This window comes from Apus apus, chromosome 10, assembly GCF_020740795.1.
Source record: "Apus apus isolate bApuApu2 chromosome 10, bApuApu2.pri.cur, whole genome shotgun sequence".
Taxonomy (NCBI): domain Eukaryota; kingdom Metazoa; phylum Chordata; class Aves; order Apodiformes; family Apodidae; genus Apus; species Apus apus.
In genome coordinates, this window is record NC_067291.1 from 8,979,494 (window position 1) to 8,997,432 (window position 17,939).

A 17,939-nucleotide genomic window follows, 5' to 3' on the forward strand; every position below is an offset into this window, starting at 1 on the left:
CTTAAACAGAGCTGATTCATACACAAAAGCAAACAGTTACAGCACACACAGTAAGACTTTTTTAACTGAACACTGAGTTTACTGTTTCTATAAATGTCTTTCCACCCTTGTCCTGAATTACATCAACTTGCATCATCTGTGTCTGTTGTACAGGAACAATTACTAGGCTTCTCAATATTTATAGGGTTTTTTCCTTTCTGAAAACTGTCAGGAGTTGCTAAAATTAGAGGAATCCAGTGGAGCTAAAAAAAGTTAATGCCCCACGTGAACTTTGTAGGAAAGTGTATTTCTCAAAATCCATTGCTATTCATACTTTAAAATGTTTGTGTGGTTTTTTTTGTTTTTGTTTTTTAAAATCCAGACAAAATACATGGTTTTGTTACATTACTGGCAATGTAAAGTGTTTTCTCTCTCTTTATAGTGCTATTATGAGAACAGTAGCATTTTCTAGTTCAATACTTGCTGTTTATCATCCATTAAAGAGATGCAGTTTTTATTTTGAAACAACATTGTGTTTTTGTATCTGCAGCCAATACAAATGTGTGTCTCTAGCTAGCTGGGTCTCCTCTTCCATCCTCCAGGCAAGAATCCAGTTGCTATTGAAATTATAGGGCTGGTATAGGAACAGAGGCAGTGTTTGCAAATTGAACTTCAAAGTTTTACCTATTTATGTAAAGTAACATTGTGTATGTAACCTGAATCTTGAGTAATCATTGTTTCAGATTTGTTTACCTTGCTTTATTCACTAGGTCTTGCCTATTTACTAGATCTTGCATTTGAACATGCTTAGGCTGTCTCTGGCTTGCTTGTAATGTCAATTTGTGATATAGATCTGTAAAGACTGAGCATTTTAAGTATACAATATAAATAAGCTTTGGTATCAGGTATTTTTAATGCAAAAAGGGGGGTGGGCTTTTTACCTGAATCTAACCAGTTCAGTACAAGCACTCAGGCTGTAGCATTTATCTAGGAGTTAGCTGATTATTTGTGTCAAGTCCAGAAGCTTTTGATCAAATATGGATTCTTTCTCAGTAAGAAAGCCAAGTAATAGAAGGTCTATTGCTTCACATAGCAGGCTGCTAATGTTAATTACAGGGCATGTCTATTTTACTTTTACTTGCCACTTAAAATTCCCTAGTGTAAGTTTTCAGGTATCACATCTTACTGTGCTCCTTTCTGTTACAGTAAGAAAGTGTTTGAGATAGAATCTGTCTGCATAAGCACGTGCAGATCTTGATCAAGCTCTTTTTTTTTTTTTTCTTTAAAACCATAGGTGTTTTTACATATTTAAGCTACACAGAATTCCTCTTGCACATTTTCTTAAGGGTTATTTCCCCTTCTTTTTAGTCTGCTAAGCATGAGACAATTCTTGTTTAGATTAATATCACTCCTGCTGGACACTTTACAGATTTTTGGAACTTGTACGTCAGGGTTGGAAAAATACTCCAGTAGTGATCCTTCCTGCTAGGGCTTTCCTAATGTTACTGTGGCCTTTGGACATGCAGAGATGAGCACGATGCCTGTGTTAGCAGCAAGAAAATGCTGCATTTGTGGGTTTTTTGTCAGCTGTCATGCCCAAGGCCTTTTCAGAGTCTTTCCAAATCCCATTTCCCCATCCTGAAGTATGACTTGCCTATTGTTCACCAGACTTTCAGCTGAAAAAATAGTTGCAAGTGCCTCATTTTGTAGGTGACTCATTACTACCTGGGTGTCTTTTCCTCTCTGTTATTTACCATTCCTTTAATCTTTCACGCACCCTATTTTAGTAATTTTCTGTCATCCATCAGATGAATGACCATTTTAACTCATGCCAGATGATTCAACGTGCCATATGGGGTCCTCCAAGGTAATTCTACCCTTTGGCTTTTCTTCTGCCTGAGGGCAGGCAGTGGGCAGATGAATTGTTCTGGCAGCACCCTGCTCTTCTGGGGCCTGTGATCCCCTCCTGGTTGGGTGCTCCCCAGGGCAGGGGCAGGCTGTTTGGGAAGAGCCCTTTCCCTGCTCCTCTCTGGAGGATGGAGCCACAGGACTTGTGCTGGTTGTGGCACCTTCTCAGATATGTGTGGATGTGGCATATGGAGTGGGCCAGGAGCACCACACTGGCCATGTGTGCCATGGGCAGAGGTGGGTGCGTGGTGGGAATAGGGTCCTGGCTATAGCCTGTCCCTGCCACCCAAAGAGGCTGTTTAAGTGCATCCCTTTAAAAAGGGGGAAGAGAGAGTCAGTATAGATGAGGAGTCCTGTGCAATGAGCTGAGTTCTGTAGCACTGAGCTGACTTCACTTATTTACCTTATGTATATCCCTCAAAATGGGCTGTAAGCCCTGGGGTCTGTGGAGTACAAGCCTGGACTAGGGAAATATGTACATGCAAAAGCTAGTTTTACACACTTTGCAATTTGCATATGCAAGTAATTGCACATTTAATTGAGGTTTTTGTTTCATGCATTCCCTTGTATGAATCTCTCAAGTCTGTCTCGCCGTGTTTGCTAAATGCTCTGCTATTAGGGAATGAAGACAAAAAAGACTTCTGGATACTTTTTCCAAGTGCAAAGATATTTTATGCATGGCAGTCGTAACATGAATAGAATTAATTCTATCCCTGTGGCAGTTCTGTTTTAGTGGATGACAAAGGACACTTCAGCTAAAATTGTGAAAATGTCATGTACTTCTGTTCCCCTAAAGCATGAAAATAAAGGCAAAGAACTGCTGGCAGCCTTGCCTCCACCTGCTTTTCTTTGCTGCTCTTAAAATGGACTTAGAAGTTAATGCTTTCTCAGAAAAGAGAGTGTTCTGTAACCTCTTCAGTAACTAAATCATTTTGAAACATAAGCATTTCCAAACATGAATGACATGATCTGGTTGTACCTGAGTCTGTTTGAATGACGTGTCACGTCCTTGTGAGGAGGAGAAGGGTGCTCTACAAAATACCATAAAATCAGAGACTGGTGCATCCTGCGTCTGGGAATTGAGTGTGTCGGGTAATTCATGAAGAGTAATGCCAGCTGCTGCTCTGTCTATGGAGACTTCTGGAGTTTTAATTCTCTGCTCAACTCAACAATGACCATGGTACAAAACAATGAATACTCTCTATGTTCCTTGGGAACCTTTCCTATGTGTTAATGGTAACTAAAAATGGACCTCTGAAGTAAACCTTGCTCTTTACAGGAGGGACTTGAAATAAAAAACTTGAAGAACATTGTGTCCCACTTTCTATAACAGAAGTAAATATTTCTTTTTTTTCCTTATTAATTTTTCATGTACTTTGTGATGTATTGTGGCTTCTTTATCACATGATGCTAACGATGCCAAATAATTCAGCCATCAGACTTCTCCCACTGGAGCCCAGGAAACTTTTTTTCTTCTAGAGATGTTGTAGTCCAGCTGTGGTTCATAAAATAAACAGTTGTTTCTCAGCACCACTGAAATCTGGTGCATTGACCAGTTACTACATGAAGGTTTCTTTAGAATATTTCTAATTTTGACTACTTGTAGTGACAACATTATGAGATGTGAAAAGATGTTTTGTGGTGGTGCAGTAACTTGGGCCTTTTAGGGAGTGCAGCCAGCCTGATGCAAAGATCCATTTCCCATAGCTCTCATTTTAAGTGTAAATGAAACAAACAGTGGGGACAGCTAACAGCTGAAAGCTTCTTATACAGGAGATGAAATTATTTGTTGTCTTTTTGAAATGACAGATACTTTGGATGAATACTTTGAGTATGAAGCTGAGGAGTTCCTGGTCTCCTTGGCCCTGTTGATCACTGAAGGTCGAACACCAGAGTACTCGATCAAGGGCAGGACAGAGGGCTTTCATTGCCCACCAGCACAGTCCAGTCAGCCACCAACAACTAAGCATGAATGCAGCGACAAACTGGCTCAGGTACGACGGCACCTGTTTCGTTTTGCATGGCCTGCATCCTTGCTGCCATTACTGAAGTCAGCCAAGATCCCCATGGTAGAGTCACAGTTAAGCATGAATACCAATTGCTTTCTGTCAGTCCTGTGTTTAAATGAGTATGTAATTCAGTATGGTACTAATAATAGATCTGTCCTTAAAATGAGACATCATTAAGCCTTTTATCCTTGAACCTGAAATTCTGCATGACTACCTGAATGCAGAGTATTTGAGTCTTTATTATACAAATGGCAGGCCCTATACTTAGCATTCTTGGTCTGGTGGTTTTTTGGAGTGTTTTTTTTGGTTGTGATTTTTTGTTGTTGTTGGTTTTTTTGGGGGGGTTTATTTGTTTGTTTTTGAGGAAACGTAGGCTGACTTACCTAGTTTTGCTTTTCCAGGTATTATTGAAAAGTTAGTGATCAAAAAACCAGAAACGCATCAAATCTAGCTAGTCTGATTTGGGAGTAAGGTTGGAGCATCCCATCTCTCAAGTAAAAGTTCCTAATTGCTCTGTAAATTTCAATTGTTTTTCATGCTGAATGTAGCCTGCTCCAAGACACAGAATTTATAAAGATACTGCTTGAGTGTGTCTATCCAAGGGGATGACTTGTGGATAGAGAAGTACAAGGTAGCAAAGTTCAAATGGGCAAATGTATTTTTATTAGCTCTTTTAATTTTCTACAGAAGTTGTTCAGATGGCAGCCATAAAGGATGTGTTACGTATTTTTCATTTAATAGCTCCGGAATCTTATCTCCGATTTGGTGAGACCTAGTTTACAGGATTTGAACCTTACCCTTTTCCAGTACTTTGGAACAGGTTTCTAAAGCAGTTCTAAATCTGGCTAGTATTTTTATGGCATGCATATATTGACATTTTTTTCTTTACCTCAGTGTCGTCAAGCCAGGCAGACCAGATCTGAGGTTATGCTACTGTGGAAGAACAATATTCCAATCATGGTAGAAGTGATGCTACTTCCAGACTGTTGCTATAATGATGAAGGTCCCACCACTGAGGGGAGTGATTTAAATGATCCTGCAATCAAACAAGATGCATTGCTGTTAGAAAGGTGGATTTTGGAGCCAGTTCCTCGACAGTAAGTTGGATATTAGGATTAGCTCGTAGTTGCAAGAATCTTGTCATATTAAACTCCTTAAAGTAATCAGTTAGTGGTTTTGAACTGGCCTTTATCCATCTAAGAAAACCACTATTTGCCAGTGAAGTATATTCCAATCTTAGTCTTCCTATACTCAGACACAGTAGGCCATTGCACACTGTGCAATTCAGAGTATGAAATGTTTCTAGCTGAAAATGGTAATTTTTATACATTATTTGTTGTGTTAAATTGTTTAAGTTAGTATGTGGAACAAACCAAATCTGACTCCATAATCTTCAAGATGTTTGAGGAGTTTAACTGTTTTCTTGATTCAGCTGTATTTTACTTTCAGAATGAAGATCTGAAAATGTTCTAGCTCTGATAGTTGTCCGTGTATATTCTTTCCAACATCCTTGTGTTTTGCTTAATACGTTTTAGGAGCGGAGATCGATTTATTGAAGAGAAGACCCTTCTCTTGGCTGTTCGCTCTTTTGTTTTCTTCTCTCAGCTGAGTGCGTGGCTGAGCGTTTCACATGGTGCTGTTCCCCGGAACATTCTGTACAGGTACGTCTGGGGTGGAGGACACCTCCTTTCCCATTTGCAGGTTGTTGCAACTTGTCTCGAAACCATTCTTCCCTCTTGTTTGCTTTCAGAAGGTGCCACGTTGTTGGCCCAGTGCTTTGGCACTCGTATAGGATTTTTATACTTTGTAAAGTACAGCAGTTGCTGATGTCTCTAGTGCTTTTTCTCAGACATCTGTTACCAAGTAGGTAACTAAAGATTCCTCACTTAGATATTTCCTGTGTTGTTCCAGGGTGAGCGCTGCAGATGTGGACTTGCAATGGACGTTTTCCCAGACACCAACTGAGCATGTCTTTCCTGTTCCTAATGTTTCTCACAACGTGGCCTTGAGAGTCAGCGTCCAGTCCTTGCCCAGACAGTCGAACTACCCAGTTTTGACCTGCAGTATTCACACCAACCTGAGCTTTTACGAGAAGCGGATGCAAGAGCGGAAGTTCCATCAGCACAGCGATCCCAGCGCGGCACAGCAATGCAGCACCGCCAGTCCGCAGCGCTTCTGTGGGAAACAGACATGGACAATGACACCTGAAGGCCTACTTAATGGAAAAAAGACACCAGAATTTACTACATCTATCAGAAATTTAAAACTTTATCCATCTACTGGCCTTGGATCTGACCTGGGGGCATCGCCGTCTAAAGTTCAGTGCTATAACGCTACAGCAGACAGCAAGACACAGCCCCATGAAACACCTGTCAGAACTTTTAAATCCTTTTCTCTTGTTGATTCCCGTGTTTCGAACAGTCATTGCTCTCATCAGCCCACAGGAGAAACCAATCCTTTGATAGGCTCTTTGCTTCAAGAGCGACAGGAAGTCATTGCAAGGATTGCTCAGCACTTGATTCACTGTGATCCAGCTACTTCTCCAGTTGTTCCTGGACGTCCGTTCAACAAGCATGAAAATGGCTCAGCCACCCCGAAAGCTTTTCGGAGCGCTTACGAAGATGAAAGCTTGCCAAGGAAAGGCAAGGAAACCTCCTCTCTTTCTATTGCCAGCTTAGACAATGCAGTACAAGTAGAGGGGGGTGAAGGCAAAACTAGAGCAATACCAGAGGTCCCACTGCTTGATGCCCGTGTTCCAGTGAACCACTGTGGCCGTCAGTTAACAGGAGAGAGTAATCCCCTGATCGACTCTCTGCTCCAGGAGCGGCAGGAGGTGATAGCAAGAATTGCCCAACACTTGATTCATTGTGATCCAGCTACTTCCCATGTTACTGGACGTCCATTCAAAGTGCAGGAGACTAACCCAGCTAATTCAAAAATTTTCCGAAGTACGTATGAAGATGAAAATTTGCTGAAGAAAGGCAAGGAACAATCTCCTGTTTCTTTTGCTAAATCGGATTTTAATTTATTAGAAGATAGCAGTAAATCAAGGGTGAAGACACCTGATACTCCTATCAGTCCTTCTAGAGTTGATGGAGAATCAAAGGCTTCTCTGAAACTCCAAGCGAGAAGAAAACTGATTTTAGCAAAACCCAGTGAAGCTGTCCGAAATGCATTTCATCAGACTTCAAATAAAACTTCTCATGCGTTTGCTAACACTCACACATCATCATCATGTATTAAAGAAAATAAATCTGAATTGCCAGATAAATTGGAAACTTTGCACTCTGGTTATGCACAGAAAGACCAGATAGCCAATAGAATTAAACAGTGTTCAAATTTCAGCAGTGTTGATGAACAGCTTTGCACAAATTTACTTAAAGGAAGAACAGTTGTTAGTGAGAACAATGGCACGGGCAGTCTTAACAATTTACAGATAGATAAATGCAGAATACTTGACGGTACAAAAAAAGCAACTGTGATGCAACTATCTGACTCTTTGCACAGAAATGAGCTCAAGTGTTTAGACAAAGACTCAAAAAACGCAAATATTTATGAACAAAATACTCAGCTTATTAGTATTGAAAATTATTTAAATAAAGATCTTGACAGTTTCAAAAACAAAAACAAACAAGATAAAACAAAAACTGCACATGATGAGAACGAAGACCCAGTAGGCCTCGATTTCCAAAGCACTTCTCAGAAGAAACCTACAGAAGATGGTGGGGTTAAGTCTGAGCGGCCAAAGAACACAGATGTGCAGGTAAATGCATGGAGGAAAAGACCAATTCCTATAGCTGCTCTTAGTCAGCTTGTACCCTGTATCTGCTAACGACCAGTATGAAGAGGGATTTAAGTCTGACTTCATAGGAAGCAGCATGATCCTATTGTCTTCTTGGTGGCCTGAAGTAACATTTGACTGGTAGTGCCTCCTCCATACCTTCTTATTCATAAGTTTAACATTGAGAAGAACATTGTCTTATTTGTCTCATGGCATTATGAACAACAATTTCCAAAGGCAGTGAGGCATCTTGTCTTTTTGTAAATATAGCAGTGTCTGACTATGGTATGTGAACTTTAGTGAGCAGTTTGTGTGATTGTAGATTGAGTCAAGGGGAATTCATACTGAATATTTCATCATATGCTAGTGTGATGCAGATCCACCTGCTTCGGAGGTCTTCTCAGTTGCAGCAAAAGCAGAGTATTACCATGGTAGGCCATTTAAAATATCCCGTGATATCTAGAGTAAATTTGTTTTGCTGACAGAAAGCACCGTCTCTAAAACACACCAATACATGGCGGAAACATAATTTTCGATCTCTGGATGGAACTTCAACCAAGGCTTTTCATCCCAGAACTGGATTGCCTCTGCTTTCAAGTCCTGTAAGTTATTGTTGAAATTGTAACTTAACTTTTAAATGAGAAAGGACGTATTTTGTTATTTCAGTGTCTGTGTACAATACAAAATTTGGTGAATTACCTAGGTGAAGTGAGTGTGTTTGCTTTTAGTGTCACAGTGAATACTCTTGCTAGTGAAAATTTGTGAGTTAACACTCAGGAAGTTGAACAGTAATCCTGGAAAAGAAAATGTTGAAGTGTTAGTTGATGAGATCCTAGCAAGATTAACGTAAGATGACATTAGAAAATTCTACAGAAAAAATTGCTTTGGTGCTAATTTAGAGCACAAAGAAAGCATTTTGAAGATTAGTGTTTTAAGTGTAAGCCAACATATTTTGTCATTTCAGAGTTATTGTGCAAGTTATTAATACCTGATTGCTTGTTACTCCAAAGTTTTTGTTTCTGTGAGCAGTTTGTACCTTATATTCTCCAGCAGTCAGAGGTGTCACTGAATGACTAAATAGTACAAAGTTGCTGTGATAAGACGAAGACATTTGGGAAGTGCTGCAATTCTCAGGCTGTAGGGAGTTCTAAAGAAAAAGGCAGTCCCAGTTGATGCCACTGAAGTGATGTCCTGTAATCAGCACATGATGTTTTATTCTTCAGTGCTCGTAGAGGCTGTTTTATTTTCAAGGAACTTGGATGGAAATTGTTACAGCCTGTTTATTACTAATGTTCTGTACCATTCCAAAGAGATGTCAGTCTCCTGAATCAGTCTTTAAGTACTTCCTGTTAATCAGAATTTAGTCTTGTCATTAATAATTCTAGAATTTTCTTCACTAAGTTTAGAATATATATGAATTATTCTCTTCTGCTCTGTTTTTATATTTTTGTAATGTCATGAAAATTACTGGCGAACTTGTGCTTACTTGGCAAAATTGTCCTTATTAGAGGTACAGTTTTCATATTAGCATCTTCTTTCCTTTGAGGTTCCTCAAAGGAAAACACAGTCTGGGTGCTTTGATCTGGATTCATCTCTGCTGCAGCTGAAATGTCTGTCTGCAAGAAGGTATGTTTTATTTGTCAGAAACTGCACATTTTTAGGGAGCCATAATGGATATACATACCTGTACACAAAAACAAAGCATGTTAGCAAGGAAAGATAGGTGCCTCTCAAAATAATCCTTATTTTGAAATAAACCTTGGCAGCCAAGCTGCCTCAGGGGTCTCCAGGTTATCACGGCTCTGGAACATAACCATAGCACAAGAGCTGCTGCCAGCATGAGCTCTGTCCCATGCAGGGGTGGGTATGCTCTAAGTTATGCTTGAATTTTGAAGCAGAGAAGATAGTAATTGATAGTGTTATTTTTGTGTTATGTTTTGTTCTTAGTGTTGAAAGGGTTAAACATTTTGCCTTAGCTTGTTCAGAGAACTTAGCTTTTAAAAGGGACCGACCATGACCTTTTATACATTAATATGTGTAACATAAACAACTTTTAGTATGGTAGCTTGATGTTGGAAACTTCAGGATATGAGAAAAAATATCTGCATACGAGAGAAAATAATCTGATGCTTTGGTTCCTGCTGGTGTGGTTAATGTACAACCTAAATTTTTATTGTCTTTATCCCTTGTAATGTAAAACTTGGACAGTGTTTTTTCAGTTAACTAGGAAATGTTTTGCTAAAGTATTAACAGGCAACATTCAACTGTTGCTTCTTTAGGAGAACGTTTTGTAGTGTAGTAAGTAAATTATTCTTTCTGTTTATACCCAGAAGACAAAAGCAAATGTGCTTATCCTTTGTATTTATTCTGTCTTTTTTTTTAATAGCCCACAACAATATATAAACAGAGACAGTGATCCAGAGAGCCATGGGAAACCATTTCTAAGTTCTAGTGCTCCACCAGTAACAAGTCTTAGCCTTCTGGGAAACTTTGAGGTATTGCATATTCTTTTGAATTCCTGTGGGTTTTTTAGTATTCCTCTGTACTGCTTTTAAATTTGCATTACTGTGAATAATTCCAGCCTAATTACAATATAAAAGCTCGTAATTAAATTGAATAAAATGTACTTTAATTTCCAGCTGTAAAGGCACGTATTTCACACCCCAAATACCTTCTGTCTTAGAGATTCAGTTACAATGAGTTGCTTAACTTTTATTTCCTACTATGGTCGAGTTAGGAGGTGTTCTGTTAACTTAAATGAGACTTAACAATCTGTAATTTTTCGTGTTTATATACCTAGAAAAAAGGATTTACATTTTTACTCTGCTTAATATATCACAAAAGCTGGGTTAAATCAGTGTAGTAAACAACATATTTGAAGTGTAGCCTCCAGCTTTTCACTTCATGTAGTGTATCAAATATCAACAACTAATAGCTAGTGCATTATCAAGTTGAATCATACTCCATATTTGTGAAATATAGAGTGAATATCATGGGGAAAGTTACAGATGCTATTATATTTTTCAAATACTATATATCAAGGAAAATAATGCATAGGTCCTGAAGCAGTAAAATTCTCTTGGGGCTTTTGCACCAGTTTCAGTAGGATGAAGGCTGGATTTGGATGATGCTTTCTCTTAAACCACTGTCATCTTCCAGAACATTCTGTTGTTCATTGGAATTTTTGTGCCTCAGTGTTGATTTTTAGCAGGTCACCTTATGAAAGGCCCAAGTTCTTACGTAAACTTGTTTCCTTGTTTGCTGCTTCATTTTGCCATGTGTAATTTGGGGCATTCCCAGCCTAAACAGTTTTTTTTTTTTCAGGAGTCTGTCCTGAATTTTCGCTTAGACCCGCTCGGCGTCGTGGAGGGTTTCACAGCAGAAGTGGGAGCAAGTGGAGTTTTTTGTCCCACACACATGACTCTGCCAGTTGAAGTGTCATTCTACAGCGTTTCAGATGACAACGCACCCTCTCCTTACATGGTAAGTGTGGATGGATTGATTTCAAGTAATTTCTGATAGGTGGATGTGAAGAAAGAGAGCTTGGTAAGTAGAGAGTTCAGGAAATGGGGATTTGTAGGGACTTGGGTTATTTTCAGCAGTTTATGTAGTTCTCCTGTCCCTGTTCCTTTCCCTAACTAGTGCTTTTCTTGGTGCAAGTGCCCCACTGTCCAACTGCTCTCATCTTGGATATTGAATGTATTTCTTTCCCTCCACAGTAGAGTGATCAACCCCTACCATCCATCTAACTTTTTAACCATCTAACTTAAAATAGGCAGTGAGGCAATTACTGGACTTAATGGGATCCATTTTGTTGTCCCAACAAGCTGGTGTCCTGGGCAACTAACCACTCTGCCAGCAAGTGGCTTAGGTGCTGGCCAAGGTACAATTGCCAGTGGAGACCTTACGCTCAGAAGTTATTCAGCCTTCTCTTTTAAAGCAAATGCTGTCTGAGCTGGCATGACCTGTGGTGCTCTCAGAAGCTGCATGGTCTGCTGATGTTTGCACCAACCTAGCATTTGTGTTCTCAGTATCCATGTGCTAATTCTGCTCTGTGTTTCTACAATGACAGCATGAGGTTTGGGGAGTCTGAAAGTGCTTCCCTGTAAAACCCCAAAGATACCCAGTATGCTGGCATTGAATCAGAATGCTAGATTTGCCTCAGAGTTACCTGGGTGACAGATTTGATTTTTAGAGGTTTTCATATGTGTATGTCTGTCTAAAATGTGGTAAACAGTCTGTTTAAACTTGCAAGTGGTGCACTGAACAGCTGATTATCCCAATATTTAGATTTTAAATTCATAGCACTTTTCATATTTCTAATGTTCTGTTTTTTAAAGTATTCAAGAAATTAAATGAGTGTGAAAGTGAAGTTTGAGTGATAAGTTTAGTTCAAACTTACATGTCTTCTCAACAACTGCAAAGAAGTATTTGTTGTTTTGCTTTCATCTTTCTAGATGATTTCATGTGGTTTTCCTGGAGGTGAAGGGATTTGAATGTTCCTCAAACAGTTAAAGTAACATTGCTTATTTTCCTAGCTGCGTTTCATTGTTTCAAGCTTTTCCACATGCTCTAAACATGCTATTATGGCAGAGTCTCTCAGGATTAATACAACATTGTATAGTGTCTCTATCATCAGAAACATTGTTTGTATAGCTAGTGTCTCTGCTTTGGGGTCTTTTGTTGTTGTTGTTGTTTGGGTGGGGTTTTTTAAGTCCAGTGGGGTAGATCAGTTGTGCACTGCAGGTTAATCAAGCATTTGCTCTAAGGCAGGACCCTGAGGGTGGTCTCAGCAGTGTCACAGCACCGTGTGGGACACTCAGGTGCTCTGTACGTCACAGCTGGTATAAAGGCAGATGTTATTGTAGCTGAAGTTTGGTTTAGAATGGAAGAATAAGTGCAGTTGCTGCCTTTGAAAAGCAGAAATAAGTTTGGTGAGATTTGGACTACTATTGGTGCAATTGTATGTGCTAGAAACATGGACAGGAGGTGACAAATCTTCCATTTTAACTTACAGGCTGTTTTGAAAATTAAGCTCTATTTTGCCATAGTTTCCTGATTGCTAGTTTGAAGATCTGGAAACTTGGCTCTTGTTTCCAAAGGAGAACATACTCCTTATTGCACAGCTTTTGAAGATCTGCAGAAGTATGTCAGACCCTTACTGCTGCTTTTTGACTGCATCTTAAATAATGCATTGCCTTTTCTATTTTTAGTTTTTATACATTACTGATTGCTTTTTGAATAAATACAGTTAGGTGAATGGAACATTTTGATTTGTTTATGTCTCTCCCTTTAAACTAAATGTCTTTTTTTTTTTCCTAGGGTGTAATTACTTTAGAGTCCCTTGGTAAAAGGGGTTATCGGGTACCGCCTTCAGGAACAATACAAGTGGTACGTACTCAGCAGATATGGGTGCCTTGAAACCACTAATACCAAGAAAGTCATGCAGAGGAGATGAGTTTATTGCAGATGAGCATGAAGTTAGCAGTGGAAATGTGCATCTCTGTAGGTAATGGAGTTATTCGAAGTAGCAATCTGTCTGTAATTTGTGAGACAAAAAAGACTCCCAACCTTTGAGCCCATCTGTGCTGTGAAGAGACTTAAAATCAGTTAACTGAAGATTCAGAATAGCTGGGAACACAGTGGCTTTGAAGTAGTAATGGACAAGTAATTAGGACACAGGCCCAATTGTTAAATCCTTCTGAAGGGATTAAGATTAAATACTCAGTTGTATCTAAATTTTGCAACATTTTAACACCACTTATTTTTCTAATAAAATCAGAAAGTAAACACAGTCATTGCTTAGAACCAATGATTTGCTTCTTTCTTTTAGGAGCCCAGTGCAGGATAACACACTGATGATTTCAGTTTTAAAAATGGAGGCCACCACTGTGCTTCCTGTGAGCATATTGTGTCTAGAAAGAAGTGTAGACAAAAAGCTGACTGGAAAAATAAGAAAAATGAAATGCAGATTAGCCAAGTACTAGTGGTCGTATACTAGTGCTTCATTCAAATTAGGTTGTGTTTAGTGTTATATTTGAAAATAGGAATTGCTAGCAGCTGCAGTGTCAAAAAACAAAAAAGCTGCACAATATTTTTAGACACAGATTTCTGCATAGCAGCAGAACAAAGTGCATAGAGGATGGTGGCTATTTTGGCAGGTGGAGTTCGGTTTTGTTTTTATTTTTAGAGATGACAAATTTAAAATAAGAGTACTGCATTGAACTGTTTTTCTTTTCAGACCTTATTTAACCCTAACAAAACTGTGGTGAAGATGTTTGTGGTGATCTATGACTTGAGAGAAATGCCAGCTAATCATCAAACATTCCTGCGGCAAAGAACTTTTTCAGTTCCTGTGAGACGAGAAATCAAGAGAACTGTCAATAAAGAAAACAGTCACCAGACTGAAGAAAGGCTGTTACGCTACCTCATACATCTGAGGTAAGCTCCTCCAAGTTAAAAAAAACACTAAACCAAATCTCAACAAAACAAAAGCCAACTCAAAATCAAGCAAACAAAACCACAAAACCCAAGTACCTGCCAAAATGTACCTCATGATTTCTTTCCCAGCCAGCCTTGCTGTATAGAGATTTATTAAAAAAAAAATAAAATGCAATGCTTTTGACTTGGTCTTTAAGCTAGACAGTAGGGGAAGAGGAGCTAATAAATAATTTGGATTCTGCTTGGGAGAAACAAAGGTCCCTTTCTTGGCATTGAAGTATTTTGTATAGCCTTGTAAAGCTTAATTCTTAGCAAGAGAGGTTTAGTTGTGGCTGGATCAATGTAGTTTTTTGAGCTTACAGGAAACGGAGTGAATGTAACATGAGCAAAAGCCAAAATTAAGGATCAGTGTAGAGAAGGTGCCCAGTATCCTACACACATGCTTCTTCACTAGAATAGCTGGTAATGTGAAAAGCATTGAGTTGCTCCTAGAAATAGTGTTTAGTGGTAAAATGTAGATACCTGTTTGATGATGCAATAGCACTGATAATGCCTGCACTATAAAGCAGTCACACAATCTTCCTTAAATGATCTATAAAGCACTGCCTGAAACCAGATACTATGCTGCTGCTTTCATGATGTTCTTGAGACTGCAGTTTGAAAAGAGGGTGAATGATGGATATATTCTGTCCTGCAGTTTGCAGACTTTTGCCTGCATCATTATAGTAAACAAGCCATGTGTGTGCAGACCCAGGGCTTTCATTGCAGCCCTGGGAAACCTGATGGCGGCCGACATCCTGAAGTGAGAAAACAGAAGAAAATCCAATCTCTTACTCCTCTAATTGTTGTAGAATTAGTTCTGGTACATGTTATTTTCCCTATTGCCATTGATTTCTACCTAGCAGACTTTTGAAACACAACTTTGTCTAGGGCAGTGATTCCAGGCCAAGCTTTCCCATTAAATGAAAGTTGTCAGTCATAAAAAATGTGTGTTCGTTTAGTGGAGTGTGAAAATAGCATCATGATGAGGCTGTTCAACTGTGTTTTCATTCTGAATTTTAGCCTGCATTGAAATTCATCCTTTCAAGCCACACTAACTTGCTATGTCTAACTTAACCACCTTCTAAAACTCTTCTTCTGGGGTAAATTGTGAAGAAGGGTGTGTAGCTCAAATAAAAGGCTCTCGTCACTTGGAGTGTTGATCTAACTGATGCAGGGGAACAGGGGATAGGCATCAGCTGCAGAGGTGTGCAAAAACCTGTGGCCAACTGGGTCTGGTGTACAGGCATGAAGAGCAGTAGACTTGTGTCCATTTTCAGTTTCTGCTTTAATATAGTTTGTAAATTTGTTGTAAACAGACCAAATAATTGCTTCTGTCTGAAGGCAAATCTGCTTCCTTCTCTGTTGTCTTGTATAGCTAGAAGTCTTCTTTCATGAGCTTCCTATTTCTGGTACCTGCTGAGAGACACAAATGTAGCAGTTCTGATAATTCTAGTTTTGAAATACCTGTACAATTTAGCTCAACTTTCAGACCTCTGGCAGGGATCAACTCATGGATTTATAATGCAAAATTGGAAATATATCCATTTCTGTCTGGAAAAACAAACAGATAATTACAATGCTAGGCTGCTTACTTTGGAAGGTGAATACATGCAGAGGATGCCAGAAGTTTTTTGCTTTGGAGATGAACCCAAACAGTGAGTGGGTCCTTTCACATGATGGAAGAACTGCAAAACTCCTTCAAATATTACAGTAGTTTATGTTGGCCTTTCTTGTGGTTTATTATACAGAGTACTTAATATTTAAAAAAAGACTCAGTTGTCAATCTAGAATCTGCCTTTACTAAAGATGGATTTTAGTTAGGAGAACTTAAATGTCTTAGTACTATATTAATTAATATATAAGTTGCTTCTAAAGAAGAAGTTTTAAAACCATTTCCTCAAACCCGCTTTACTGAAAAGATACACGGACCTAAAACATTTAGGATATCAGGATTTTTCTTTTTTTTTCACTAAAGGTGGTTTAAAACAGCCTTTTGATTTTAGTTGCAGTAGTTGTTGAAAACAAGCATCTTAAGCTTACACGTTGAAATTTTGCTCAAAAAACAAATGAAGTCACCACCAGTGAGCTGCATTGTGGTCGCATCTGCTTGCGAGGCCTTAATCACAGTTGTCAGCAGGCACATTATGAAAGCTTCTTTTCAAGTGGTAATTCAACAAAAATGCTGGCCTAGGTCTGGAACTTAACATTGGCAGCCAGATTTTCTACAGCACCTTTAAAGTGTCAGATTTACTGTGTACACAGTTTCAACGTGCAGTTTTGTATGCTTGAGATGCTGCCATTAGACTGAATTTGTACCCACAGCTACAGATACCAAGCGTAGCTTGCATGGCCAACAGAGCTTTATTCACTATAAGAAAATCAAGAATTGCATCTGCAATTTCTTCTTTCTTGAAGATGCTTTGGGGATGAGCTCCTTGTTGTGTGTGAAGCAATGATTTTTGCTTTGTAATTAAACCTACATGAGCATGAGAGCTGTGAGTCCAGCTCTGCTCATGCCTCCTTTCTGCCCAGAGCTGGGAGGGTGAAACCCATTAGTTTCTAGGCTACATTCTGCCTATAAAAGGCAATGAAACAGTTAACTTTCACATAGCTCAGCAGTCTTCTAGATTTCAAAGCTTGTTCAACAGCTTTAGTTACTGACATGTTGCCTCTTTTAATCACATGGAGCATAATTGTTGTGTTGCTGAACAGGGGTTGTTACTGAAGGCTAAGCTTGAAACTTGTTAAAAGTAGTGATTCCTCAAGGTGTTGAGGAACTTTAAAAAAAAAAAGTTGTAGTTTCTTAAGTAATATTTACCACTTTCTTTCCTCTGCCAGACTTTCTAGCTCATCTGTGTGTTTAAGCTTTCCTGTCTATGTCTATTGATACTGTTCCTAGGACACCATCTGTTAGAGACCCCTGTGTTTTTCTTAATTCCTTTACACAGAACTGCTGGAGCTGCCACAGCTCTGGTGCCAGTCCCATCACCACCCCACAAGGGTCTATGTAATGCTTGTTTCCTCTTTATTCCAACATATTTGCTTGTGTGAAAAGCAACATTTCTAGATCCCAATTACTACAACAAACATTTCTCAAAGGAAAAAATTAAGTGATGGAACCAGAGATGAGGACATGAGAATGATTCCCTAAGCTCTGTTGCTGTCTCCCATTCATCCTCTTTCAGTCTTTGTGAAATGTCATGCTCAGAAAAGCCATGTTACAGGGATTTGCTATTTACTGGGCAAAGTGAGTCTTGCAGGTTTCTCACTAATAGAAAATAATAAGCTTGAAAAGATAAAAAGTAGACCTTGCTAATTATTTCCTGATAGATCCATGTGTAAAATGGGAATTGAGCTATACTTTATGGTGGTGCTTTGATAATTAGATCTATCTGTTTTATATGAATTAATTTCCATAATGCTTTTGCTGCAAAAGATCTTTCAAGAAAATGTTTCATTTTAAAATATCTTATGAGCTAGATGCTGAAATAACTGTTTATGGTGTTCAGTTTGTCCCTCCCCTCTTTCAGTCTTCCTTCTTGTGCTCTCATGCAGAGTCATCTCTTAGGATAGAATCTTCTGCCCTTTGCCCACCAGGTATGGGGCTGTCACACTGACAGCACCGTGCGGATAAATGGTGATGGATGGGAGTGCTGTGGGAGCCAGGGGGAGTGTTCTGCTGGACCCTGCCACATGTAATGCCCTTGACAGCTCAATCTAGGAAAGCAGAAATTTCCTTTGTCTGGCTGTGGGGGTGACTACAGGCTATTCTGCATTAC

General features: G+C 39.1%; 1 protein-coding gene across 1 annotated transcript in view; it reads left to right on the top strand.

Annotated features, from left to right (window-relative positions):
• ATOSA (atos homolog A) overlaps positions 1–17,939 on the top strand; it is a 45,619-nt gene that overhangs the window by 25,911 nt on the left and 1,769 nt on the right. Inside the window, exons 2-11 of the mRNA XM_051628164.1 lie at positions 3,697–3,876; positions 4,786–4,993; positions 5,432–5,557; positions 5,808–7,659; positions 8,163–8,279; positions 9,224–9,303; positions 10,064–10,172; positions 11,002–11,160; positions 13,000–13,068; positions 13,919–14,118. Of these exons, the coding sequence (XP_051484124.1) occupies positions 3,697–3,876; positions 4,786–4,993; positions 5,432–5,557; positions 5,808–7,659; positions 8,163–8,279; positions 9,224–9,303; positions 10,064–10,172; positions 11,002–11,160; positions 13,000–13,068; positions 13,919–14,118 (3,100 nt within the window). The remainder of the gene's footprint in view (positions 1–3,696; positions 3,877–4,785; positions 4,994–5,431; positions 5,558–5,807; positions 7,660–8,162; positions 8,280–9,223; positions 9,304–10,063; positions 10,173–11,001; positions 11,161–12,999; positions 13,069–13,918; positions 14,119–17,939) is intronic.